This window comes from Atractosteus spatula, chromosome 5 (genome assembly GCF_055471065.1).
Source record: "Atractosteus spatula isolate fAtrSpa1 chromosome 5, fAtrSpa1.hap1, whole genome shotgun sequence".
NCBI classification, from domain to species: domain Eukaryota; kingdom Metazoa; phylum Chordata; class Actinopteri; order Semionotiformes; family Lepisosteidae; genus Atractosteus; species Atractosteus spatula.
This window is the reverse complement of record NC_142710.1, coordinates 63,064,884-63,092,691: the sequence shown is the minus strand read 5'-3', so window position 1 is coordinate 63,092,691 and position 27,808 is coordinate 63,064,884. Positions and strand designations below refer to the sequence as shown.

Genomic DNA, 27,808 nt, shown 5'->3' with positions numbered 1-27,808 from the left:
ACTTGATTGACATTCAGCTTAAAATAACAGGAGAGAAAGTAATCTTTCAGCCTCCTGAACCACGAATATCACTAGTGGTTGGTTTCACCTCTGGTCAGTGACATTGGTCTCATGTTTCAGATTCCCGTTGGCATAGGAAATTAGCATCATTGTTCATTGTTTAACACCTCAGGTCTCACTTGGAGCTGAGAAGAAAAATGATCAGAACCTGCTCTTTCTGTGCATAATGTGGGTGTCTGAGATCGCAATATAACTTTACAGGAGTTTTGAATGCTCATGTAGATCTGCTGTTAAAGGAAACAAGTAAAAAAAAAATCAGGATGCCCCAGCATTGTAAAATTATAAAAAAACGGACAGTTATTAGCTATTGCAATGGAGTGGTGCAGCTTGTAAATTAAAATAAAAGCTTGTTGTGAACTGACGTGAGTCTCAAAATAACCCACTCCAATTTTAGCAGGAAACAAAAGACTCAAGCAGGCAGTTGACACTTAACTTAAGAAAACATGCCAGACAGGCACAGAGGCCTTGTTAAACTGGTTATTTAAGCAAGGGCTGGTTGGAAAATTTGTGTTTGTACAAGGAACAGCTGGAAAGGGAGGATGGAGGGAAGATGGGAAATGTTTTTTCAATCTCTAGGTGAAAGCCTGTCCTTGTGGTCAAAGCAAAGTTTTGGGCTCTTATTCATTTCTTACCGATTGGTCAGCCTCAAGATATATTCATTAGCAACTGAGTTATGGCTTTAAAGAAATGTATAAAATGCATGACTATAAGGGATTTCAAATAACAGTGACTGGTGTATCTCTAGCCTTCAGCTAGGTGTACTTCAGTAACAGAACTGTTCTGTTGTATATCTATAAAATGTATAATTATTTATATTATTATGATGTGTGTTGTCGCATGAGAGTTTTTCAGAATGTACATTTCTTAAAGGTAAGCTTTGCATCAGATGTTGTAAGAGTAATGGATCAGTTTGCTGTATTCATGTCTAAAATCATCAGGTAATAGTAAAAGCAGCATTATCAATGATACAAATTCAACTAAACTGTTGTAAACAGCTTCTTTAAAAGCTGTGTGTATTTGCTTTTTAACATTTAGTTTAATAATACTGTATACCAATGTGTTTACCAAACCTGAGACCCATTCTTAGCTGAAGTGTCAACACTAGCTCTTCAGACTAATAGCCATTTAAGAGAAATCTTCATGCTTGATTAATAATCTGAGTTGGTCTTGGTGGTCATAGTTTTTCCTGAGTAGAAAAATTGACAACAATAGGCGAGAATGTGATATTGTTCTGATGTTAATAAATTAAAGGTTGATTTCATTGTCAAATGTGGCATTTACACACATCAGTGGCATACCTGTTCATTCACACCACTGCTCTGGGGCTCACCATTTGGGGAAGAATTGCTACAGGTAACCATGACAAAATTCTGTGAACTGTCCTGTGAAGGATGAACTCCACCATTCACAAAGTTAAGGAAAATGGGTTGGGAATAGATGTTTGTCGATAGGGCTTTATCAGAAGAGCTTTATTGTGTTCAGGTGGCTTGTGTTTTACCACTTTTACCAAAAGCACTCGCTCATTAAGGACCCCTACTGACTGTCAAATTAAATTCCGTCGGCGTTACAGCACAAAACAGGGATTCTCAACCAATCTTATATACTGTACATAAGCCAACCAATGTAAAACACAGGCAAGATGACCTGTACTCTAACATAAACAACAGGGAACTGCCCTGATTCCTTTTGGTGATCATAAATATTTCTGTTCCAACAGAAAGCAGAGGTGTCGAATAGCATGAACAGTTTTTTCATTCCTGTCTGTTTTTTTGGTGTGACTCTATATCGCACTGGAGAGTCTAGAAGGCTGCCGGCACCATTATTGTGGACAGGACTTGTGAATATATTCCTGTCTAATTATATCACATGAAAATCAGCATCATGACAAAAGAGGCAGGTTTTCATACAGCTCTGTTGTATGCGGCAAACCTTCAGTTTATTCTCAATGTACTAAATATAGTTTTACATGTTTCTGTTACTCGGAAAAGTTTCATATCAAAGTATCTGGGGGGAGGACTGTATTGCAGTAATTATGGGAATATTGTTTGCTCAGTTCTTGTTTTGTGCAGCTTTGATTTAAATTAAGATTGTAATGAACGTTGGTGAGGAATGATGGGAACCAGATTCCCCCAGGTCTGTGCTTGGTTAGGTGGTTATTTTCACTTTGTGTAGGGGTGCTGACTTCCTTGGCCTGCGACTACATAGTCAGCACCCCGCTAAGGGTGTGTGCGGCCACATTATCTGATTGGATTTCATAATTGCTCCTGAAGTAGGATGGTTTGTTTAACCTATTTCAGAATCATTGACTTGACAGAGTCTAGAGCTGCATTGTCAGTGTGGGTAATTAAGTTCACTGCTCTTCCACCAATATAGGGGAATTATTTCAATCCCAGAGGACACTGAGCCATTTAACAGAGTATTATTTATTCCAGTGAAAAAGAAAAGGAACTGGCACAAACATGACACGGGGCAAAGTACAGACGTCAAGCCAGTTCAGAATGGCAGTCAAGTGTTCATAAAGGAGCTTCGAAGTAGGACATTCCCAAGGTAAGAACAACCTTTCCTTTAAAACCTTGTTTTAGCACTTTTGAACTGCACAAAATTGATTTACTAACAGTGTGTATACTTTCTGATATCTTAATAATCTTTGGAATAGGGGCCTATTCATCTATTTTTAATGGACTCCATCATTGAATCCTAGAAATCTGGTCATGCACCTGTAGGCTTCTGCTATCATACCCGTGTCAAAAACATCTGATCTGGAGACTAAAGTGCTTTATAACTGCTGTGCTGTTTTCATCGTGCCTTAATTTGCATAAATTATTTCGAGAGATGCCTGGAATTTTTAATGACCAGGGAGAGTCAGGACCTTTGTTTAACATCTCATCAGAAGTACAACACTTTTTTTACAGTGATAGTGTCCCCATCTCTATACTGGGGGATTAGGATCCACATAGACTGGAGGGTGAGCGCCCCCTACTTGTCCCACTAACACCTCTTCCAGCAGCAACCTTAGTTTTCCCAGGAGGTCTCCCATCCAGGTACTGGCCAGGCTCACACCAGCAGAGCTCATACCAGTAAAGACTTACTACTGTTACAAACATTGTTAAGGTTATGACATGCTTGTGGGTTCTGACTTTGAGTCACTTAATATTCTGCTCTTTCTGGTCATAATATGCAGATTTCAATCATTTTAATCAGTCAAGGTATTTTACTGTATTGATTGTATGTAGCTTTATTTAGAGATTATCTATACTGTAATTAGGCTTCTAATTTTTAAATACTGTTTCTTTTAAATTGTAATGTTGTCCCATTGTCTCAGGATTGTTTCTGTGCTGGGAGCTTTAATAATTTGTACATATTTTGCATGTTAGTCAGATTGTTTGCCACCTTGGTTTAGATTTCACTGTGCAACAGCAACAACTTCCCAAATTGATTGATTTAGTTATCAAACAGTTGTTTAGACTGGGGGTGGCATGGTGACGCAGGGGTTAGCATTGGCCTGCAGTACAGGAAGTCTGGGTTCAGTTCACGGAGTGCTCCAGTATGTGCCTGGAGTTTGTATGTTCTCCCCATGCTCACGTGGGTTTCCACTGGGTGCACTGGTTTCCTCCCCAAGTCCAACGACTTACTGGTAGGTTAACTGGCTTCTTGGAAAACTGCTCCTGGTGTGAGTGTGTGCTCTGCGATGGACTGGCTTCCTGTCCAGGGTGTGCCCTGCCTTGCACCCATTGCTGGCTGGGATAGGCTCCGGCTCCCACACTGGATAAGGAGATTAGAAACTGGATGGATTTTTCTATTTGGAAATGTATGGATTTTATTGACTGGGCAAAAGGAAGTGATATCCAATTATCTCCTAGAGACTTGCAGGCTCAGAGCAGCTGTTCCTTCACACTGACTTACTGCCTGCTGTGCTAGTTTTGGATTATGTCACTTCCTTTGTTCAACATACCTAGCAATTAGCTTTTGCTTCAAATTGCTTTAATAACGGATGTCTAAATATGAATAACATGGTTCCTGTGTCTTGTAGCACAGATCTGAATGTTCAGAGTTCAAATGATGAGTTTTTAGGAACTTATTTGAAAGATGTTTATGTTAAGAAAACAGCAGCAGAGATCTCACAGTTTTAGCTGATAATGGCAGAAAGCTAGGCAACTCCCTGAATAACACTGCAAAGGGATTTTCAGTGATAACCTCAGTAAGCAGACAAGATAATTAGAGTCTTTAACATTATAACGCCAGTTATAGGTTGTTTTACTTACGAAGTTATTAAACCTTAAATTCTTAAAATCAGTTAAATAAAGTCTGACCCCATATTTCAGTTAAATTTATTTCAATTTTATTTATTATTAGTCTTAAGGCTTTTTTGATACATTTGGCTGCCTGTGGCGTTTCAGAGAACATGTCTGAATGTTGACTGCAGAGTTACCTATACCTAGTATAATAGTATAACTTGGCTATTTGTGGTTTTAACTCCAGTGTCCGGGCTAAATTACATTCTGGGCATATACAGTATGGCCTCCCTAAAGCTCCCCCCTAAAATAATCTGTAAAAGCAATTATTACAGCTCCACCTGATCCGCTGGGCGGAGGGAACGTCTGCCAATCGTCACCATATTAGAGCTGCACTTGAGTGTAGATAAGGCTGCTCCCTTCCACTATGAAAAAGTTTTTAGGAATCCTTTGTGTGAAATCAGTTTATTGATGCAAAGAATTATTATGATCATTAATGTAAATGTTGATAACTGGAAAATGTTTTTAAACAGTTTGATAGGTATTTTAACTAAAGAAAGTGTTAACCCAGGCTCCACAGTTCATAACAGTGTCAGTAGATGGTGCTCACACACCAGTTTAAGGAAAGAGAGGCACAGAAATTTCGTAACACGGAGACACCAGGCATAAGGCATGATGCAAACTACTAAGGCATTGTTTTTAATCGGTCTTTGGTATGAGCTAAAGTGTTCATTAAATCACTATCTTGAATAAAAAAATCATCTCAGCTGAAAGCAGTAAGCCATATTACACTCAATTTGATTTTTTAAAAAAAGCTGTTATTCCAAGAAGGAGGTTACTGTATACAAAGATATTCAGACAACATTTTTGTGACTTGACTTTTTTTTTTGCATCCAGACTATGACGTTTTCGTAGAGTACTCGGGGTGCACGTGAATTTTTTTTTTGCATTCACATTCGTCTTTATTGTGGTCTCTTCGGTAGTTCCGATGATGTGCTCACGAAACTGAGTGGAAGTCAGTTGACGGTAGAATATCTGGAGGAGAACGGATTCACAGAACCTATACTGGTTCCAAAAAAAGACGGTCTTGGAATGTCTGTGCCTCCACCGACGTTTTACGTCAGTGATGTAGAGAACTATGTTGGTATGTATCCTCCGTTGGTATAATATCAATACTTTACCTTATACAAAGGGTTAAATAAATAGTGCAATATTTACCGGTATATTCTGTAAAAAAACACAAAACACAAACTGTTTAATTTCCTTGCCTTTTTACTTCATATTGTAATAAATGTAATATAATAAACATTTATTTTAACACCTTTGAAAGCAGTCATCTCACTGTGCTTTACAATATATAAAAAGCACACAAAAAGCAAAAGTGTGTCCACACATTGACAGTATAATGCTCCTGTTAAATTCTAAGGGTTTCTAATGGAAGCAAACCATCCTGTACAGCACTGGGAAAATGCCTTTAATGGAAAGTTTTATATGCATTCTGTGTGTAAAACAGCGCCATCTGTCTGTCAGTATTTTTTGGCTGCAAAAATAACATTTCTTTAGCACAGCTCATACAGTACATGCATCATACACATTATCTTTGCATGGCTCAGTATTTAAAAATGTTTTCCCCTTGCTGTGCCACAGAACCATTGTCTCTAAATGTTTAAAGATATATTAACAAGACGTGTTGTAAAAATAAATAAACTTTAAAACTTTTTTTGAAAACTTATATTTATAAATATTATAGAAAACGAAAACTTTAAACCCACTGAAAGAAAGTCAGTTTTTTTCCTTTGACACATTTGAAAACAATTGATTGCTTTTAAATTGTATGATTTAATTTTTTTTAGTTTCCATTGTTAATGTGCTCGCATTAATTTGTAGTTCTAAGTTTAGCGTCACTTTTACTGCTGTCAAGGAGTTTTTGTAATCATATGTGAAATGTTAAAAGTTAAAATAAATGTTAAAAGGTGTGAAATAAATTAACAAAATTGTGTTTCACTTTCTGCTTCAGAAATAAAATGTCTGGTATTTTTAAAGCAATTTTTACTGTGGGGTATTCTGAAACCTTCTGACCTGAATTCCAGGACTTGTCTTTGCCTGATTTTACACTTCGTTTCCTAGGTCCAGAAAGAGCTGTAGATGTCATTGATGTTACCAAACAGACAGACAGCAAGATGAAGCTCAAGGAATTTGTTGATTACTACTACAGCACAAACAGGAAACGAGTATTAAACGTGATAAACCTGGAGTTTTCAGACACAAGGTGAGCACCCACAAATGTTCAAAGAATTTTGCCTGACAAAAGATAAGGGGTTTCAAGAGCATACTTTTCAGATGAATTGTTCAAATCATTTTACTAGGATATAGCAATTTTTATTAATCTATCAAACTTCTTGCTTTAAAAGCTCTAAGCCACATTCAAGTTTTTGATTAGAAATATGAAATAACAGAATGACTGACTATTCCCTTCATTTATTTTTGTTATCTGCCAAGGATGTCCAGTATCGTGGAAAGTCCACAGATTGTCAGGAAACTGTCCTGGGTGGAAAATTACTGGCCAGATGATGCACTGTTGGGAAAACCCAAAGTGACAAAATACTGCTTGATCTGTGTGAAGGACAGCTACACAGACTTCCACATAGACTCAGGGGGATCTTCAGCTTGGTACCACGTGCTCAAAGTAAGCAACTGAGCTTCCATTATTTGATATCTGGTTAGAATTGATACCCCCAGTTCCTGAGCACCATGGGTTCGTATATGACACACTGGAAGCTGTGTTTTTTAATTTGGAATTGCTGGTTATTTATTATTATGTACACAACCAAACTGGGATGACCAGGTGACTAAGACCCAGCTTTATAGCAGCGAGTCCTGTATCCATACAGAGAGAGCATGAGGACATGTAGAATGTGTTCTTCTGAAGCGCTGCACCTGTTAGAGCTGTTCCTGTTACGACAGGCAGAAGCTGTGCCTCACAGGAGAGGCTGTGCCAGTCGGAGGAGTGGCACATTTCTCACTGTTGGCTGTACAAGCCTGCAGTGCCCAGCAGGTCCCAGAACACACTGTTTTGCTGAATGTCATGAGGGCAGAAAATGCCACTGCTGCTGCCACTTTGCTGTTGCTGTCACCTTTGGAACTGAGCACAGCTGGCTAGTGACATAGGCTCAGGCTGGCGACATGTGGGCTAGAGAGCTTGCCTTGCTCTCCGAATGAGCAGCAGTACTGGTGGAGCTACCTGGGACCCTACAGAAGTGATCTTTCTTCATGATTCGATTTGACCTCTGCTAAAGCTTTTCTCAAGGTTTTCAAAAGAGAGGTAGTTTTTAGTTTGCTTAAAAAAAACCAAGCACGCATAAGGAAGCAGTTGTTCAAGAATGTATTTGAGTCCAAACTGACAAATTATGTTATAGAAGTGAATCCAAGGTTCATGGCTATTTGTTGATATTTATATAACTCAGCTGTGAAGGATATAAGATTGTTTGATTAATATAGATCACAACAGATCAAGGAAGGAACTGGGGACATAAATGTTATTAGATGACAAAGGTTACTTTATGTTAAGTTGATGATCCACTTTTTCTTTACATTAATAAAATGTATGCTGTCAAACAGGATCCATCATCATCATGCTTAAATTAACATTATAAAAGTTTCAGCATTTCCTAAAATGCATTACTGTGAGGTATTTCTTTAGGGCTTTTATGATTAATGAGATATTATGTGTTGGCCTCTGACCAAGTAATACTCTCACAAAAAGGCCTCCTGCAGTCCGACTTGGTCCAAATTAGGATTTTCTTACATCAGCCTCATGTCCTAAATCGTATAACAGCACGTGCCAGTCATCCAAATCATGCTTTTGCTTGATGTGTTTAATGTGTTTTGGCATAATTTATGAACTCTCCAATTTGTCAGACAATAACATTAGTCTTGTTGATTAGTTTTCATTGTTTTATGTGCATGTGGTCCTGTGTAGGGGGAGAAAATATTCTTTCTGATCAAACCCACATCTGCCAACATGTCCTTGTACGAACACTGGCAGTCCTCTTCGAACCACAGCGAAATGTTTTTTGCCGATCAAGTAGACAAGTGTTACAAGTGCATACTCAAACAAGGTCAGACGCTATTTATTCCTTCAGGTAAGGCTTGCGATTTATTGGATTATTTATTTATATGAATGTGCCTTTTAGATAGTTTGTTCTAATTCTTCTTTTAAAAGTATCTTACCTCTGGGTGCAAAAGTGTTTAAAAATGCAAAACAGTATCAAATTTCTCTATCACTGCTCATTACACTAAATATATTTTAATGTTTGTTATTTGCTGGTTTTTTTTTAGTATCTTTATGAATGACAGGTCTCAAAAAACATGTAAATTGAGCTTTTGGTTGCAGTCTTACGTATATTGAATAATGATAAAATGGGGTGTTCCAACATGTTTCTCTTATTGTTGGAAAAGATGTCAAGTTTCACTACTATTCAAATGAAAGTCGTGCCACATTTTCGGGACATGCTGAGGCTAACAAGTTTGCTTATTGGAGGAACTTTCACAAATCACAAAAAATAGCTTAAATGAAGTTTCACTCCCCGTTAGGCAGGGTTGTGCAAATTGATTTTGCAAAATGATTTTCATATGGAATTTCTTTTTAATAATTAAAAGTATATATTTTCATCAGATTCTCAAATGATGACTATATCATGTCATGTTAAAAGCTGATGAATAATAATGACTTCAGCTGATAAAAGTTCTTTAATAATTCTCTTTTAACTTTTTTTATTCTTGTTCGTCCTTGTCAGGCTGGATTTCTGCTACGTTGGCCCCAGTGGACTGCTTGGCCTTTTCTGGTCACTTTCTTCATAACCTGAGTATTGAAATGCAGATGAGGTCTGATATTTAAGTTTCTACTCAGTGTTTTTAATATAAATCTCATTCAGATAATACAAAATACAGCACTGCGATTCTAGGTCTTGTAAACTTTAAATAGTGTTTTGGGATTTCCAGTTTATTGTCAATGGTGGATTGTTGATTGGGCCAGTGAGTTATGTAATTCCAAAACATGCATGAAGTCAGGGGTCTGAGAGAAGAAATCTAACTTAAACATTGCCCCTGCCTGCTATCCATACTTTGTTTCCTGTCAGAACAGCTGTATTGGCAACACAGTGATTTGGGAGGATATAAAAAATTAATAACTTGTCCTGTTCCAAGTTTAAAAGCTTAACAGGGACCTCTCACAAACTCTATCAAACATCTGCTTACATATGAGAGGAAGTAGAAAATTAAGTAATTTGAAGTTCGATGCCTTTCATAAAATTCTGTTAAAGTATTCAAATATACAGTGCTGATGGTTAAGTTTTTTAGAGTTATTTATTTACCCTGGGGTGTTTAAATATATGACTTTAATTCTAAAAATGACTTTTAGAATTTTCACAATTCTTCACTTTCTGTTTCACATGTTCTCAATGTAATGAAAAAATGTTTTTATTCATTGGTGTGTTTGCTTTGAGTGACGACAGATGTAAACGATTGCCACACAGTGCTGTGTTCAGAAATAGCTGCTGTGATTTCATTTCTAGTCACAGTATCCGTCCCAATCACGTGTTTGTGGGATGATGAACCAGAGCAAAGCAAATGACTGCAGAGCCTAAGACTGGGCCACATGATCAACCATTCACACACTATCGCCCAGTCTCAGGAGTGTATAAAAACAGCTTCCCCATTTCACGATTAAATTCATTTGGACATTTCTGTAAAGACACAAGAAATTGCATTTCTTGTAAATTTTGCCTGCATTATCTAAAATGATTTATTTCTGTAGCTGTTAAAATCGCTGATTGCACATTTATTTGTGTTGTTTCAATTAGTTGATGTCTGCAGCTCATTATTTTAAAAGAGCAATTTGTTTTGCATCACAGAGCTTATGAAGTGGAAAAACGACTAAAAATTGGCAGCCTGACTCCGTTTCCAAACTTTGAAACTGCGTGCTGGTATGCGGGCAGGCATCTGCTGGAGAGATTTAAAGGTAAATGTGAGACCAAGCATTGCTGGCTGTTACACTGAAAAGACCCGTGACATGGACTGGTTTTTAGGAACCATTGGCGACAATGACATGGTGGTTCGTGGGTTCTGAGTTGAATTTTAGAGTGTAGAGTTTGCATGTTCTTCCTGTGTCTTTGTGGGTTTCTTCCCAGCTATCAAAGACACATGTCTCATCCAGAGTGGGCAGCTCCTGGTCCTGGGATGGGCCACTGCCCTTACCAAGACTTTCTGATAATGCACATATGCAATGAATCATCCCCGAAGGTTCTTAATGATGGCAATTTACTTTTAATTTACATGCTCATAATCTTTGCTGGACATGTTTCCAATAAACAAGAACTGGAAAGAAATATAGGATTTTCCTGCTCGGCTGCATAACTGTAACTTCCTGATCATCGTTCCAGTCTGCCATTCCTGGCTTGAGCCTCCAGAATGGATGTAAAGCTGGCCTCTGATTTTCAAATATTATCACGGTCATTAAATTGTTGCATCACTAAATACACAGGTGATTAGTCTTAAAAGACTTAGCTGAAGCTAAAATCACTTGCTCCATTATAGATGGATATTAAGCCCTTTTTTACCCTTGTCACTCGAAACAAGGTCATTGTTTCTGTTTAGTGTCGGCTAAGTATATGTTTTTGGTATGTGTTTGTTTGATTTCATTAAATTACTTTAATTCTCGCACAGACAAAGCTAAAGGGATGCCCTATTTTCCTCTTACATTTTAGAAGATACCTAAAATGACTTTTATCCTTTTTATTGACTTCATTTTTCTATCATCTGTGCTTTCTTGAAAAACAAATACAGTATTGTTTGCAGTGTCCTTAAACCTCATCTTAATATACAGTATCTTAAAAATCTGCATCTCCTTTCAGTGTCTGCTGTAGTCTGACACATGGTTAGGGTATTTTCTGCTAGCCAAGCGGTCTGCAACCGCAATCCTAGAAAGCCTTAAGTGGATCAATCAGTTGCCTAATTAGGAGGCCTTAATATGCCCTCCACATCTCTGCTCGCAACACTCTTCTGTGGTTCTTAGGGATAAGGTTCTTGTCTCTGCTCTGATTAAAGTCTAGCTGGACCACGAGCAGGACCGACTGGTTTATGGATCTAAATCTGAAGTTTTTAATCTAAGCTTTAAGTTAGTCTTTCTCCAGGGTCTTAATTTTACTGCAGTGCAGAATATATCTATTCTAGGTACTACATGCTCACTTTGGTTTAATCATAATTAGGGCAAACTATATGTGGTGCATATGACTTCATTAACATTTGGTTTTCAGATTTGGCTTGTATGTGTATTCTTTGTGTCCCAGTTTAATCATACTCCTAAATGTTACAGAAATTTCCCCTCCATTGCTCAAATTTGTTTTGTATAAGATTTCAGTTTTTTTTATCCTTCACTGAAATACAGTATGAGGTTTGCTTATTTCTCAACACTTTTTTTACTTATTCATCTTTACAGAAACTTTAGCTATTTACTCCTGTTTGCATGAAGCTCTTTCCAATAGCAAAATACTCCCATTAGTTATCTAAGTGATATACGGCCTTGCTACGATCTTCATGAATGAACTTATCGTAACAATTATTTCAAAGTGCAGAAGACAATACAGTATGTTTGACTGTTTAGGGCTGAGTAAAAACATTCTTATTCCAACTAATTTAGGTTTCAGGCAAATAACTTCCAGCATTCATACATGCAAAAGCTTCCTCATAGTTCCCAGAGGATATATTTCATTGGCAAAGGTTAGGATTATGCTCTGATGTTTAATCGTTCAATAGTTTAACCCTCAGGTCTTTAAAAGATCACATGTCATTTCATGACTAATTGAATCTAAAACCTTGAACTTTTTGGAACATATATAAAAGATCACTGTGCTGTTATTCAGGATAGTTTGATCTTTGGAAGCATTAGGTGACGTGTTGAAATCTTTTCTGCAGGTTTACACAAAGCTGGAAAGCAGCCCGCTCCTTACTTAGTACATGGTGCCAAAATCCTCAATGGAGCTTTTAGATCATGGACAAGAAAACAGGTAATTGATATTTTGTAACTCTAAATTCCTCTTTCCACAGACACAGATAAACAAAGTGAAACAGTCCTTCAGAGTAGCCTCTACTCTCTTGTTCCTGACCTGCTTTCAGATTTGTACTCTTAAAAGTAAAAGTAAAATGAGGTTATACCCCCCCCCCCCGAAGTATTTCATTAAGTAACTTTCTCTTTTTAAGAGTTTTTATAGCCATTAGTTTACATAGCCAAGATGCCCATTGTAATCTAACATGAAATAACTTGCAAGAATCAAGTGTTCAGGCTGTAAATTAGTGATGTACATATACAGTATACCACCTGGCGTGCAGTGAGGTCATACATGACTTCTTTTGCTACTGTTAGATGTTAGATGACATCACCTGATGTCATTATTTTCATCTCTGGGCAAGTCATACTAATGGTCATAGCTGTTGTGTTAAGAGATGAAAAAGTATCACACTTAAAAATTGTTATGATATTATCAATTGCCGAGCCTAAAATAGTTACACAGTTTCCACTTTTTCAGTAATTAGCTGTCCTGGTGTTCCTACCAGTTAACCTTTGCTTTTTTATTTTGATTTATATAACAACAGGCCCTTCTTGAACATGAGGATGAACTACCAGAAAATATGAAGCCAGCACAACTCATAAAGGACCTTGCCAAAGAGATAAGAATTTCAGAGGTGGGATTTCATTTCATAGTCCACAGTTTCTCCTCCCAGTTCATGCTTTTGTTCAATCAGAGTGTCCAAAGCCCAGAGATAACACTGCCCTAATTCACAGAGCAGATGTTTTGAAGTGGGCTGAATATTACCAAGTGTTTGATTCATTAAAAATAGACTTTGGCATGTCAAAGTCAATTTATACATTAATAAAAAAGCCTCCCAAATAGGGTTTGTAGTTTTTTTATCCTAGAACAAGTGTATTCTATTATTACAGTATGTTTAAGACGTGTGACCTGCATTAGAGAAGTATCTAAAACTGTAATAGAAAAAAAAAGCATACCACTTTCCTAGTATTGTACTGAGGAGAATACAGTAAAGAATCTTGTTTCAGGTTTCTGCCTAATTACATTCTGTTTATTGTGGTTTTTGGCCTTTGCCTTGCCTGCCACATTTGATCTCTTCCAGTACTTGAATGCAGATCAAATACCTTCAATTTGTTAATACAAAGGTAGCGTGGAAAAATTGTAAGGCTGTTTACAGAGCTGGCGCTATCCAAATATCGCTAAAATATTTAGTTTATGACAAATGAAGAAATACTGCTTCATAAAAAAAAAAACACTTTATTTTTCTTGGGTGAGAATCCGAACCCCGATGTCTGCAGTATCACTGTTGGGCTTCTTTCTGCTTCCATCACCTCAGAGATACCTTGAAAGTTCAGGGATATTCTGAAAAAATATAGACTTAAGATAAATTTGCAGAAATTTAAATAAAATACCAAAACAATGTAAATAATTCCTCATTTGATCATATTCAGGCTTTATGAAGCCACAAGGATGATCAAGAATAATGTATATCTCTTTCCTTGACATCAGAGTCAAAGTCATGCTTCTTTAGGCCCTGTTAGTGCGTTACAGTACACGTAGGAAGACATCTTTCTCACAGCCTACAAGTCTTAAGCAGGCGGCCGGAATGTGTGGTGTGCCTTTGTGAAAGTTACATCACAAATACAGTCACAAAGAGCATAAGCTACAGTATATCTGCACCTTGCTGTTGACTGGCCAGTTCTAACAGCAGCAGGATGTATATTTTCTGTATCATACTAGGAAAGTGGAGTTCACCTTTAAAAGAAAGCACCATACTGTGTGCATCATTTGTCTTCCAAGGTGGTTTGCTGGACCACTCAACGTGGATCAACAAAACACCAAGAACAGAGCTAGCAGGCACAGCCCAGTGAGTTGACCACTCTTTTTACTGCATGCGTTGGGTGTGCCCTATCCTATAAATGCTGGTGTAGTCTGACACACCGGTTCTACATATAGTGTGTAGTAACGTATATTTGCACACAAAGATTGGCTCCTTTGATTTACCAGTAACAAACCCAGGAATTAAGGACTGTGCAGGTATGTCATAATCATTAGTGCTTAAAGAACCTAGAGGGGTTTTCGGAATGCTCTTGGTTGCCCTCTAATGTTTGATCAAAAGCATGATTACACTCCAATGGAGAACTGTGATCAAACAATTTCTTTCTGTGTCTTGTGCACCTCACATTTTCTGTATCCCCTTGCTGTACTTAATGACATGCACAGCCTGTGCTTAATCTATTGAGATGTGCGAACAAATCAAGGGCTGCCAATCCTTCAGTGTGCTACTGTTAGATTTAGTTAGCACTCATTGATCGGAGTATTAGTCTACTCTGGGCATTCGATCACTGGACACAGTTGTGTTTTGCTCTTGATCAGCGATCATTGGATCTTGACAGCCGGTCGAACAGAAGGTACCTTTCTTGTCTTCCTGCTTTTTGGTAATTTACCATGCGAAACTTTGTTTCTTGCAGAACGTGTCTAAAGCCATCAAGCTGGAGCAGAGCACCAACATACCTGCAGAGGAGGTTCTTCCTGTGGAGCCAGAGGAGCCTGTTTCTCCTGTGCACATTCCCACTCCACCCAGGGAGAAACCCTCCAGGAAAAAGGCCCCCAAAACCAACAAGACCCCCAGACCCCCAAAGACCCCCAAAGCGAAGGAAGGAGGAAAGAAGAAAGGGAAAAAATTGAAAGAGAGCCCGACCCCACCCACAGCGCCTAGCTTGGATGTCCTGGAGACGCACACGAAGGAGACCTTGATGAAAGTGGAAACGCCAAAGAAAGGGAAGGTAGGTGTGACCTGCTGGTCTTTTTTATGTCTGTAAAGTAGCTCATTGGAACTACAGTTAGAAGGTTTTCTAGAAGGTCCCGTGATACATTTTTTCTTTTTTAAATGCAAACATTAAAATGCAGGCCATTTTTGGTACCCGCGCACATTTATTTCATGTCCTGTAAAAAAAACTATATAAGACCTGCTGATCACAATGTCGAAAAGTAAGTTCCAGTGCTTCTGGAATTGTAACATGTGGGGATGTTGTTGTTTCTCTTTACAAACAGGCCTCAAAGAATGTAATAGGCATGCCCGAGAAAGACGTCTTAAATAAGCAAAACGATGTCGATAAGTTTGAAGTCCGAGAGCAAAACAAGAATAAAACGGAAGCAAAATGGAAGTACAAGGTAAAATAAATGATTGAGGAATATTCATGGGGATATCATATATATATAAGTAGCATGATATTAACTGTAGAGAATCGCATTTTACACATATACAACATGTATTTTAAACATTGTACAAATTTGAAACATTGGAGAGTAACACTTAAAAAAATTTAAGTCAGTGGATTTACAATTTTCAGATTAGAGAAATCGGTGAATTCAATTTGTAGCTCTGTCATAAAATCCAAAGGAGTCTTCTGCTCATAACTCCTCACATCTGCCAATACCTTGTTATGCTAGTGTTTACCTAATACTGTTATACTATTTTCTGTTAACTACACTCTACATAAGTATTTACATATGGCTCCTCATATAAAAAAGGTTGTTTTGTTATTATCACTGAATAATAACAAATGTGTAGGAGAGCATACTTCTGAAGAAACGGAAGACATTAGAAGGATTTAGTTTCATGGAAAATTATATGCCAAAGTGTTCTGGAATGTTTTTAGTTGCTCCAAGTATCCTTGTCCAAGGTTTTTTACCAGAATCTCAAACGTTAGCAGATGGATGAGAACCTCAGTCAAACATTCACAAAGGTCATCAGAGACAAGTTTTTTTTTTTAAATTTACCTTTCATAGTGAATCACAGTATAAATGAGTAAAATATAACATGCACCATAAATTGCCCTCTCTCACACTGTAAGAAAAAACATTTTGCTGTTTCTTTTGTTACTTAAAATACAAGCGCAAAACCATGTGAAAGTGCTCAATTTTTGCACATAATTTAACTGCACAACAAAATTGTCAAAGGCGGCTGTGAATAGTAAGCATCAAATATCTATAGATTTTTTAAATTTGGAATGATAACAATTTTTTCAATACTATTAAACATATAAACCAAATGCAATGGTTAACCATGGTTAAATACACTGAAAGTAGTTTTACAGCAGGTTTTTTAGTGCACCTTGATTGGACTCGCTGTTATGAATTATTCTCTAAAAGTACATTTATTGTTACAAGAATTGTCTTGTATGCTGCTACCTTTTAAAATTTCAACCGTTAGTTATTTTGTGCACAGTGTTCGCTCATAATTATCTTTGTTTCTTTATCATACAGAACAGCAAACCCGATTCTTTGCTGAAAATGGAAGAAGAACAAAAATTGGAAAAGACCCCACTATCAGGAAATAAAGACAATAAATTCGCCTTTACATTTTCAAATAAAAAGCTAAGGTATATCTTTGAATTTTCTGTCAATCTAAATTCTGTTTGTGCATAATTTCCGTTGATGTTTTTTTAATACAAAAGATGTTTGGTATTGCTAGCTTGAGATTTAAAGCAGGATCACATCTGCGAGAGATCATGTGTGTTGCTCTGACATTCTTTGTTGCCTGAAACATTTTCCATGAGTTATTTATAAAATGTACTTAAAATTTGTTATGTGACTTAGCCTTCTTAGGAGGCCAGATCAGTTAAGTGTTTATTTTAATGTGGTTTCCTTATAGCTCTAAAGGGCTCAAACCCCAGATGAATTCAAGTGTATTTGGATCATTGCAAAACTTCAAAGAGGATAAAGCCAAACCAGTCAGAGATGAGTATGAGTATGTCTCAGATGAAGGAGAACTGAAAATCGATGAGTTCCCAATCAGAAGAAAAAAGAATGTAGCTAAAAGAGACCTATCATGTGAGTTTCACCTTTATTTTTATCAATATGGATTTTGACATATTGAAATCATCCAGTACATATCATTTACAGTATATCCTACATATACATCCATATCCTCATTTATCCAAGTTTTAGGAAAGAATTGATTTTTCTTCTGCTGGAATAAACTCTTTTTGAATTCTCTACATTTGTGAATAATACCACATCTGTTAATGAACAGCATAGCTTACAATTCTTAACTTCTGTGTACTTTCCTCTTCAGTTATATCAAATGTCAAAGAACCCAGTCAACAGGCTAAAAAACCAAAGCTTCTACCTACAGTTCCCAAGGTATGTAAATCTTGTTTTTGGTTCTCGACCTTCATTGTATCAAGTGGCATACCTGTAGTTCAAATGCAGGCTGCCAAGAGCTGAGCTTCAGTCCCATTGTGTCCCATACCAGTGTCTTTCAGAACCTCTTTGCTAAAGAACCCTGAGCCATTGTTTCTAATACTCATAACTAAACATTATCATTGCTAGGAAATATATTGCAAAGTTCTTTTAACTTTGAAAAACACTGATAGGCAGCAGAAAATGAATACTGACAAGACTGGATTAACTCTACCATTAGGTTTTTAATAGGTTCCTTGTGCATGGTTTAAAAGCCACTTTTTTTAAGAGCCCGTCCCAGGGTTAAATTAGGCTGGATGTCCCACCCGCCTCCCTGATTATCAACCAAGTTCATTTATCCTAACCCTTCATTTTAAGCCAGCCCTGTGATAGATGGGGAGAATGTGCTCATTCCCCCAGCAATCGACAGGCTTAAAACAACACACAATGTCGTTGGAGAAAAGAAGAAAAAAAAAATCTTGAGTATCCAGCCAAAAGTTGCCACGAACTGATGAGGGGAATAGCTGCGGTAAAAACTCAGTTCCAGTGAGAAGCTGGTTTAGCTTGAGTTCTTTAGATGGTCAGTGATTTTAGGTTACTGGCTGTAGAGAGTCTAAAAATCACTTCCTTCCTTTCAGTGTTACTCATTCTGTATATTGTATATTTTGGAATATTTCCCTGTTTCTTCTTCTGTTAGTAAAAATATTGCAAAGATGCCTCTTAACTGTGGTATGTTACATTTTTTTTTCACTCAAGCATAGTCAATCAACAGTTTATTTAGTGGAAAGCCTCATATGATTTTAATTGGATGAATATTTATCTAACAGGAAGTAAATAGTCCACATGTTAAGGTTTCTGATTCAGTCTTTACAAGGTCATACAGAGGACTCGAAGAGGGGAAGAGCTGTGCTGGCTAGTTTACACTGAAGATTTTTGTGTTATTTTGTCAAATACGAAACATATTAAAAACAATCCATACAACTACATTTTGCTCATTATTTTTCATTTTGGTACTGCAGAGTGATGAATCATCAGATGAAGAATCCCTTCACATAGATACAGAAGTAAAGCCAGAAGTCAAATGTCGTAATTCAAAGGTCAAGAAGGAGAGCAGTAGTGCAGCAGGAATTTTGGACCTTTTGCAGGCTAGCAAGCAAGTGGGTGGAATTGACTACAGTGCCAACAGGTAGGGATGTCAGGCTACTTTTGCTCAGTTGTGTGTGAATCTGAATCGGGAATTAAGTCCATTAAGACAAGCGGTCAGATTTGAGTGTGGCTTAGAACAAAAAAAAAATAAAAGTCTGACCTGTTCTGAATAAGCTGAAATGCTGTAATGGCAGAGCTGGTTCATAAAAAGAACAGGAACAGTGTGTGATCTGAACTCAAAGTAACCTTTCATAAGATTGGATTAGGAGGCAGTAGGTAAGGAAGCTATTAATTGGACATGTCTAAACTAATGCTGCAACCAGATTTTTTTTTTTTTAGAATGTGAAATATTTAGCACGTGTATTGAAAATCAACCCCTGGAAAAAGTAGTAATTCTGTTAGCTGTTTACATGCAAAGCCAGTGTTTGTTTGATCCCCTTCTCCAGTTTATTTGTGAAAGTCATGGCTGCTCCAGGCAGTTCCTCTGTTCATTTTGCCATTTGGTGTTTTGGTCAGTTTTTGATGGTCCATTTCCACTTCGTTGAAAGCTGCAAATGAGAGAAGAACAGAAGAAAAACAGCACTAAAATATGTTAATTTCTCAATGATTGTTTTTAGTACTTTTTATACTGATAGATGACTGGATAATTGTGGATGTGGAAATGACCACACTCAATTATAACCACATTGAATAAGCTGTTTTCTCTTTGTTTCAGCTCACTGTGTAATGACTTAATAGGCAGTAATCCTGATTTTTGCGGTTACTCTTGCAAGTTTTCACAAGCTAGATGCAGTCTGTACAAGCTTGAAGTTATCGCATTGCAATGTTCAGTAATGGAAAAAGCTGGTCATACCTAAGAAATATGGTTTGGCTTTAGTTCGCCTGACAAATGTAAGCTCTGGAAGGTGAGAAACATAATTGGCAAGCTATTATTATACACACGAAAACAGCATTGTCATCTTCATTCATTTCAATCAAGAACAAATACAAAATTAATTAATACTTTTCCCATGGAGCCTTCCAATATCATTTTTTTTTTTGACCATCAAACGTTTTTTAGGACCGTTCCGGGAGCAGTCATCATCACGCTAACAGACTGTGTTGGAAAATTCCCCCCCCCAAAAAAAAAATTAATCAACTAAAACTTCAAACATTTTAGCTTCCATATTTTATCTTGGCAGTGGAGAGTAAGTTTAAGTTTTATTAGAAGCCTCCTCTCCCTGGTCTTATTGTTATAGACCAGGTGGTTTTTGCCAGCTATCATGGTGAATTTTGAACACCTACTATTAATTGCGCAGTTTCACCACCTGTGCAGCATTAGCTTGAAGTAATGTGTGTGTGTGTGTATTTTCTATTGACGTACTTACAGTCAGCCACCTGCATCCCCCAGCACACAGGAAGCCATTCAGGGCATGCTGTCAATGGCTAACCTCCAGTCTTCTGACTCCTGCCTACAATCTTCCTGGACCAACAACCAGTCCAAGAACAACTCCCACTCCACACAGTCCTCCAAGAAGACGGGCAACAAGCGTCCCACCAAGCGTCCGATGAAGAAGAGCATGAAGAGCAGCAGTGTGGACAGTGTGGAAATGTTTGACGACGAGCAGGATAACCTTGGAGCATGCTTCAAGGACTCCGACTATGGTGAGTAGGAAAGCTCTTCAGGCTTTTGGATTTCGGGTTCTGCTTCCCTTAGGATTTTTTGAATAGCACTTGCTGCAAAGCAAAGCTGCATGCTGCCTGTTCGAGTCGTGCTGAACCTCAATCCAAACCCATGACTGACTGGCACACGGTCACACGCATCTTCGGTCACCATGTTGCTGCTTGTAGAGTCCATTTCATTTCCTGAAATTAACAAGAGCTTAACAACAATAATCTGTGCTGTTCCAAAATAGCTGTTCACAGGGCTCAGTGTTAATAATACTCCAAAACGGATTTGAAATGTACAGGTAGATGGTAATCACATTCTTTTTGAAGTGTTACTGGACAGAGAATTAGGATCAGGCTTTTCACTCTGCCTACAGTATCATGTTCAGGGGGTTATCAGGTCAGTCAACTCCTGTGCAGATATGCTATATTTGATGTTTTGTGTCAGTTTTTCTGCTGGTTTTATTGGAAACAGTTGGCACTTAGTTTGTTTAGCACGGGGTTACAACACTGTGATGGATAGAACTGAAAGATTTTTTTAATCTGAGCAATTCCTCTTTGGGAACCAGATGAATATGTTTGTATTTACAAGCTGTAGGTTCTTTCCAAAGTCTTATGCAATTGGCTTTAGTGTCTTTCCAAAAGGCCTCTTTCTGGTAGACTCCTGCAATCTTCTCTCAGCGAGTGAAGTCCAAAAATAGCAAAACTGACCCTCAGCTTGTTAATATTTCATTAATGCAAGTGCAGATTGTTGTTTCAAATGCTTTTTGATCTCAAGCACTAATTAGTCATTAACGCAAAGATCATTTCCATTTCAAATTCTCACCAAGACAACATTTTATCAAATTGCACTAGCGTACAGAACCCTTGATTTTTGTAAACAGGTCATTTTTAATCTTGATAATTTAATTATAGGAAAATGTGTGCACGTAAATGGTTTTGTTCAAAAGCAGTCCAGTGAAGAAAGGCAGCGCTGGGCTGCTGAGCAGCTGTCTAGCAGATGCTGGGCTCAGTGGCTCAGAGTTGTGCTGTTGCTGTAAAAATATCTACTATTTTAATAAAAGGAAACCAAATACAAATTAAATGCATATTTTCTTTAAACACCAGGAAGCCTTAGGGTAATAATGTAGTCTAATAAAATGAAAACAGTGTGCCGGTATACTGTATATGGTACATTAAAACTAGATGAAATTATTATTATTATTTTTGGTTGATCTGATAGTTTGGCATTTTGTGCCATACCATAACACATTCCAAGTTCCTGGAAACAAAGAAAATGGCAGATCCAGTCAGGTGCAGTAGAACAACACTACATTTCTCAATAAAGTAATATCCTTGACATTGTTAACATTTATTATACATTTTGAAATTACAGGAGATTGTTCAGTTTTATTTCAGTTGTACAAGTAATGCATTTTAGATCAAACATTCATGGGAATCTTCTTTAGATCTTAATCTGGAGTGAAACAAGACCAAAGGTATCTGTTATACAGTGTGGTAGATAAGATGTTATAATTATGCTATGTTACAAAATGTTATATATATTTAAGTGCAGAATAAATTAGCCTGTCTCCATAAATTGATGATCCAAAATTGTCAGGGGACGCAAGATAACTTAAAGAAACATTATCTCTCCGTTCTAGTTTACCCATCGCTGGAGTCCGATGAAGATAACCCCGTTTTTAAATCCAGATCGAAGAAAAGGAAAAGTTCCGATGACACTCCCTACAGCCCAACAGGTAGGCCGACGAGCCGAGCGACAGTCGACACAGTTCAAACCTTGTCACGTTATCCCTAGCCACAGTTTGCTCTTTGGTTAGATTCTTTGTTTCCCCGTATCTCTTTGGTTTTCACTGGAGGTTTATTGCCGAGTGGTTTTTAATTTAGTTTTTGTTTTTGTTTTTGGTCACTGTGCAGCGCGAGTTGGGCCGTCAGTGCCGAGGCAGGACAGGCCGGTTCGCGAGGGGACACGAGTGGCTTCCATAGAAACCGGGCTGGCGGCTGCAGCCGCCAAACTCTCCCAGCAAGTAAGCTCTGCAGCTGGCTCTCTGACGCCATCCCTCCGGCCAGCGCTCACCCTCGCCTCCCGCCTCCCCTCCTCACATCACGTCCAGTGTCACTTTCCTTTTAAACGTACTTGCTTGTGGAGAGCTCTTCTGTCCTCGAGCACAGTTCTTGAACTAGTGGACAGAGAGGCCTTCCAGTCCGAACCAACGTCTCACTGAAACTCTTCAGGGTGGAAATTAATTTTACTTTATACTGTAGATATTTCAGATTTTTAATTAAGAAGTAGTCTTGGCACTTAACTGAATTAGTATATGTAAAAACACACACTACATACTAGAGTAGGGAAGACGCATACTACATACTAGAGTGGTAAAAATACCTACACCTACCAACAAGCAAGACTCATACATCGGTTCCTGGTAATTAAAAATTATTGGCAACTCCTTATTTTAGAAAAACCCCTGCTGTATCATGACATGACCTCCCTGACGTATGTGTAAGACCACAAATTGAACAAAGATGTCCCGTCTTCTCCTAATGTCTTACAGGAACAACAGAAGACCAAGAAGAAGAAGAGCACTAAAAAGAAGCCTTCATCAGATGATTCAAGTAAAATTTCTCAGGACAGCAGCTCACCGGAGCAGAAGTTGGACTCCCACCCCAGCAGCCTGGCAGATCACGAGTACACAGCTGGGACAGCCAAGACTCCAGGAGGCTCCCAGCCAATGGCCCCAGGAGTATTCCTCACACAGAGGCGGCCCTCCACTTCATCTCAGAACAACGCCTCAGCCAAAGGTAACAGCGGCCAGGCTATTGTATATAGCGCCTTTAAGGAAAGCATCCTTCACAAAGGATGGGTGTGTCATTTTGCATTATTTTATAATGCATTTCAAAGTAAACATCCTTCACAAAACACTGTATATTAAAACAGTTAAAATGCTGTTGAAATAAGATATACTGTAGAAAAAATAAAAGACTTTAAATTGTACAAGAACTATACAAGCCCATTACCTAGTGCCCAACCATAGTCTAATAATCAAACACCAATCAATACTGAACATAAAACGTTTTTTAATGGATAAGATTTATTGGTGTATGTGATGCTCTGTCAATAAGTACTTTTTTTTTAAAGTTTGTACATTTATAAAGGAAATTACTCAAAAATATATATAACCAATACAACTTATCATATGTGCATGTAAAGAAAACGTACTGCACAAAAATGACTCATTTTATTTTCAAAGTGGCGTTATTTTCAAGATATGCCATGAATTTTAGCTCTTTAGTTTCTTAGTAATAGTAACAGTGTGCCTGATGTCAGTTCATAAATTCAGCATTAACTGGACACAGCGATGACCTTGCTGTTATTATTTACAATTAAAAATGTTTGTTTGTTTTATTTACAGCCAAACGGCTAAAGAAAGGCATGGCTACAGCCAAACAGAGACTTGGAAAGATTTTAAAGATTCATCGGAATGGAAAACTTCTTCTGTAGCTTCTACAGCTCAAGGCTGGGACTAATTCATGGTATACCAGGCATATTGACCTAATCCTGACACCGTTCCTATTCACTGATTACAGACTTCAACAGCAACCTGAAACATATGAGGAATAGAACAGGTTTCATTTTTATTTTCAGTTTCTAAGAAAAATATAGTTCAGATAGGTTTTTGCCTCTACATATACTTTATAACTTTCAGATATTAAAGTGTACAGGATATGTGCTATAAATATTTTTTAAGAAAACGATGTGCGTCTCATTTTACTGAAGTTGTCAGTCTACCAAGGATTGCTACCCAGCATTGCAGATCATTCCAAGATCTAGAAAGTATCCCTTGCGTTCATATTGTCGCATGTTTGTTAAAAAAAAAATATTGGTGGTTTCTGGAATTCACACACTCTTGGCTTGTCCATCATCTTACAGTGTCTTAGAAAATATAGTTTGGTGTTGGGAATGGGGATGTTTAAATTAGTAATGAATGCCCCCCACCCCCCCCCCACACACACACAAGCAATTACTGCAGAATCATCCTCTCCTCGTTATTCAACGTTATTCAACTTGAAAGCATTAAAACGATAATTATTTCTTTTTTACAAAGCACTGTCACTGAGAACATATTGTTATATATATTTAAGATGTACTTATGAGACTAAAAATGCACTTATTTAGATGACTATAAAGCACTAAGGGGAGGAAATTGAGACGCTTTGGCAGTTTGTAAAACAGAGAACGGTTCAGTTCACAAGTGTCAGTGTCAGTATAGGGTGGCCCTTTAGATAAGATTAGGATGAAATTATTCGTCATGATCATGATGACCATGGTACTCAGTCTAAAACAGCTCAGTAGAGGTTAAGAAACTTTCTGCACAGTAAAGAGTACCTCTTGAGTCATGGAGCCATTAATGATGAACAAGTAAAAATATATATATAATTGGTAACCGAGAAGAAATAATACCATGGAGACCTTTGTAAAAAAACATGGTAAAGTAGGCTTTTAATTAACACTAATGTCATTTCTAGAATTAATATGACTCATAAAGCCAAATGTCTTTTGTTCTGTAAATATTATATTTTATATTAGCATATTTCAAATACAATCATGAAGAACCTGTAATTCTACAGTAAATATTGTTTGTAAAACTACAAAGAGCCCCCCAAAACATAGGATGTAGGTTCCAGTGTAGGTCTCCTTTAAAGGAAAATCACAGCAGTTGTTGTTGTGACTATTTAAAACGAGACTTGACAATTGGGCATCTTTATCATCTCTCTCGCAGAAGCAAAAAGAACAGGAAAAAGAAAAACATCAACAGTAACCTAACACAACCACTTATGAATTTGCACAAAAATAAAACTGACAGCAGGAAAAAAAAAGCCTACCCCAGTCTCACAGTTGTGTGGTTTAATTGATGTGCCATGAGCAGTTATTAAATAGCAATGTGGCGCTTGACAGAAATGTTAAAAAAGGACTGTGGTGTGATGCTTTAATACTAAAGCAAAGAAGTGAATTATGTTTTTAATAATGTACAATTTTAATAGATGTCAGCTGTGTCTGTATTTCATACTCATTTATAGTGTTGATGTTACACGTTTCCCTTGATGAGGGACTGTTACATGCTTTTTGATATCAGTATTACAGGTAAGTCACCCTTAGAATGGGTGTTAAGAAAGAGCAGATTTGCATATTTTTTATAAATGCTGACAGTATGAGAATTTCCAGAAAATATTTCTCACTATGAAAACACTAGATGCTTGTAAGTTTTTCACTGGGACATAGTTTTACTGACAAGCCTCATTCTGCAGCCTTTGGTTTTTAGTGCTATACAGGGATACTTTCTAATTCAAAAGTTGTTTCTCAGGCAACACCAAAAGTATAGATTTAAATATGCATTTTTATTGCATTGCAGTATGTAGAATGTAGCTTGTAAATAGCTTTTTAAATTACTACTTTTTGTAACAAAAGTTTTCTTTTCTTATTGATACTTCATTCTACATTTTTACAAGTTTTTTGCTATTTAATAACAAAATCTCTATATATAGTCTTTACTTTTTCAATTTGTTAGCTACACTTTAGGAATATTTTTTTTTTTAGTTTTGTTTTTTAGATTGAGGTGTTGCCTGAAAAACAAAACATGAAACTTAGTATGGCCTTACACACAAAAAAAAAACAAGTGTACATATTCACTGATGACAAGAGACGAAGCTTTTGAAGAAAAAAAAATCTGTTTTTACAACCAGCTTCTTGTTCAAGTTCTCGTAACCTGATGGGATTCAAAATTATTTTACTAGCACCTTGTGAAGTGTTTTCTGTGTCCGTGATGTAATTTATTAATGTTTGTAGCTTTTTATATTTGTACATTTCTTAAGAGTTTTGTTTTTAAATATTTTATCAGCCTGTGAAAGTCTTCTTTTAGGAATCTGTAACATTAACTACAATAATGGAGGTCTGAGGCCTTGTTTATTTTTCTCAGGCACTCGGAAATTGGTTTTAGGACCGAAATACACTCTTCTTTATGTTATTTTTGTTTTGTTTTTAAGGCCCTGCCAGTTATTTTACAGGGCCACAGTTAGAAATGTTCACTTACGACATGTTATTATAATTATGATTATTGTTATTGTTATAATTATTGTTGTTATTATTATTAAGCAGCTATGTGGTATAACCCTGCCATCATGCCTTTTATTTCGGTAAAATGTACATTTCTAACAAGGTTTACTGCGGGTATCTATTGCAGTGTTTTAGTTACCAATGGAAATCTTGTATCAGCTCCTCAGAATTTAAATACACACAGATCAAATTTTAACAATTGAACTATTTCAGGTTTTTTGTACAAAATGTGTGTTGCTTTGTTGTGGTTTATTTTTATATGTTCAATTCATTAAATTTATCCGCTGTATTGTAGCAGTGTAAGATACTGTACCTAACTGTCTTCCCTCACTGTCAAAAAACAATATACCCCAGCCCAGTTAAAAGAAAATACTGTACACACCTCTTCTACTAGATCCTAGAGAAATGGAAACACATAGTGCATAATAGTATGTTTATTATAACCCAGTCAGGAAATATATTTTACAGGTGGGAAAGACCTGTTTTCCAACATAAGCCCTTAGCTTCCCGTACCAGGCCAGAGTCCCAAAAACATGTGAGAGCTGAAATAACAGCTTGAGATTCAGCCTGTGTGAAGAGAGCACCCCAGGACCGGGGCTTCAGTGATGACAGTAAGCTCCATGCAGGAACTGTGCAGAGACCAGCTAAGAGCATCTTGCGAACTGGTGATGGAAGCCTGTGATTGTGCACAGGGGGCGACGCTTCAGAGCAAAACCAGTCTTGGCCACCTGTGAAGCTTATTTCCATGGATAATTTGCTAATTCACTTCCCTAACTGACTTACTGTACACTTGGATTCCCAAAACAGGCACAACAAACCACGTGACAATTCACACAGTGCTTTACAGCTATCTTTCAACTATGCAAGGACTACCAGGACTAGCTCAAAAGACAAACTGTACATAATTCACCCTCAGTTTCATGTTCACAGGGAGCTACTTTTGAAGTACAGAGAGGTTACAGTTTTACAATTGCACTGTTTCAGGGCGAATTCAAATGTCTCTTGAAATGATAGCCTTTAGGCTCTACTGAATTAACCTACTGTTAATGCAATATTAGCATAGTGTGATTGTTGGGGATATAATACAAATATAAATTAATCTTAAAAGAAAACGCATACAAGTAATTGTTTGTTGTAGTGCTATAAATACTCTATGATTGTAGAACTGCAACCATCTTGTGCATCCTCATCTCCAAAGTCATTAAAGCCAGATATTAAGCACATCATCGGAAGGCAAACTCAAAGTGGGATACATTCTTCCGAACCTTATCAATTATCAGATTTCATCTGATTTTTAAGACGTTGATTGCTGTACTGTCCTAGAGATGCTGTAATCACAA

The 27,808-nt window shown here is 37.3% G+C and overlaps 1 protein-coding gene across 2 annotated transcripts in view; it reads left to right on the top strand.

Moving 5' to 3' along the window:
• phf2 (PHD finger protein 2) overlaps nt 1-26,664 on the top strand; it is a 37,854-nt gene extending 11,190 nt beyond the window's left edge. Inside the window, exons 3-22 of one of the 2 annotated variants that reach the window (XM_088917871.1) lie at nt 2,493-2,607; nt 5,276-5,436; nt 6,420-6,561; nt 6,792-6,978; nt 8,272-8,434; nt 9,089-9,176; nt 10,205-10,311; nt 12,264-12,355; nt 12,942-13,031; nt 14,848-15,162; nt 15,431-15,550; nt 16,646-16,761; nt 17,034-17,212; nt 17,457-17,524; nt 18,583-18,749; nt 20,079-20,353; nt 22,000-22,095; nt 22,274-22,383; nt 22,912-23,158; nt 23,770-26,664. In XM_088917871.1, coding sequence (XP_088773997.1) covers nt 2,493-2,607; nt 5,276-5,436; nt 6,420-6,561; nt 6,792-6,978; nt 8,272-8,434; nt 9,089-9,176; nt 10,205-10,311; nt 12,264-12,355; nt 12,942-13,031; nt 14,848-15,162; nt 15,431-15,550; nt 16,646-16,761; nt 17,034-17,212; nt 17,457-17,524; nt 18,583-18,749; nt 20,079-20,353; nt 22,000-22,095; nt 22,274-22,383; nt 22,912-23,158; nt 23,770-23,858 — 2,927 coding nt within the window. In that variant the 3' untranslated portion in view covers nt 23,859-26,664. The remainder of the gene's footprint in view (nt 1-2,492; nt 2,608-5,275; nt 5,437-6,419; nt 6,562-6,791; nt 6,979-8,271; nt 8,435-9,088; nt 9,177-10,204; nt 10,312-12,263; nt 12,356-12,941; nt 13,032-14,847; nt 15,163-15,430; nt 15,551-16,645; nt 16,762-17,033; nt 17,213-17,456; nt 17,525-18,582; nt 18,750-20,078; nt 20,354-21,999; nt 22,096-22,273; nt 22,384-22,911; nt 23,159-23,769) is intronic. The other variant, XM_088917872.1, reaches the window with a different exon arrangement.
• Nucleotides 26,665-27,808: the final 1,144 nt, after the last annotated feature.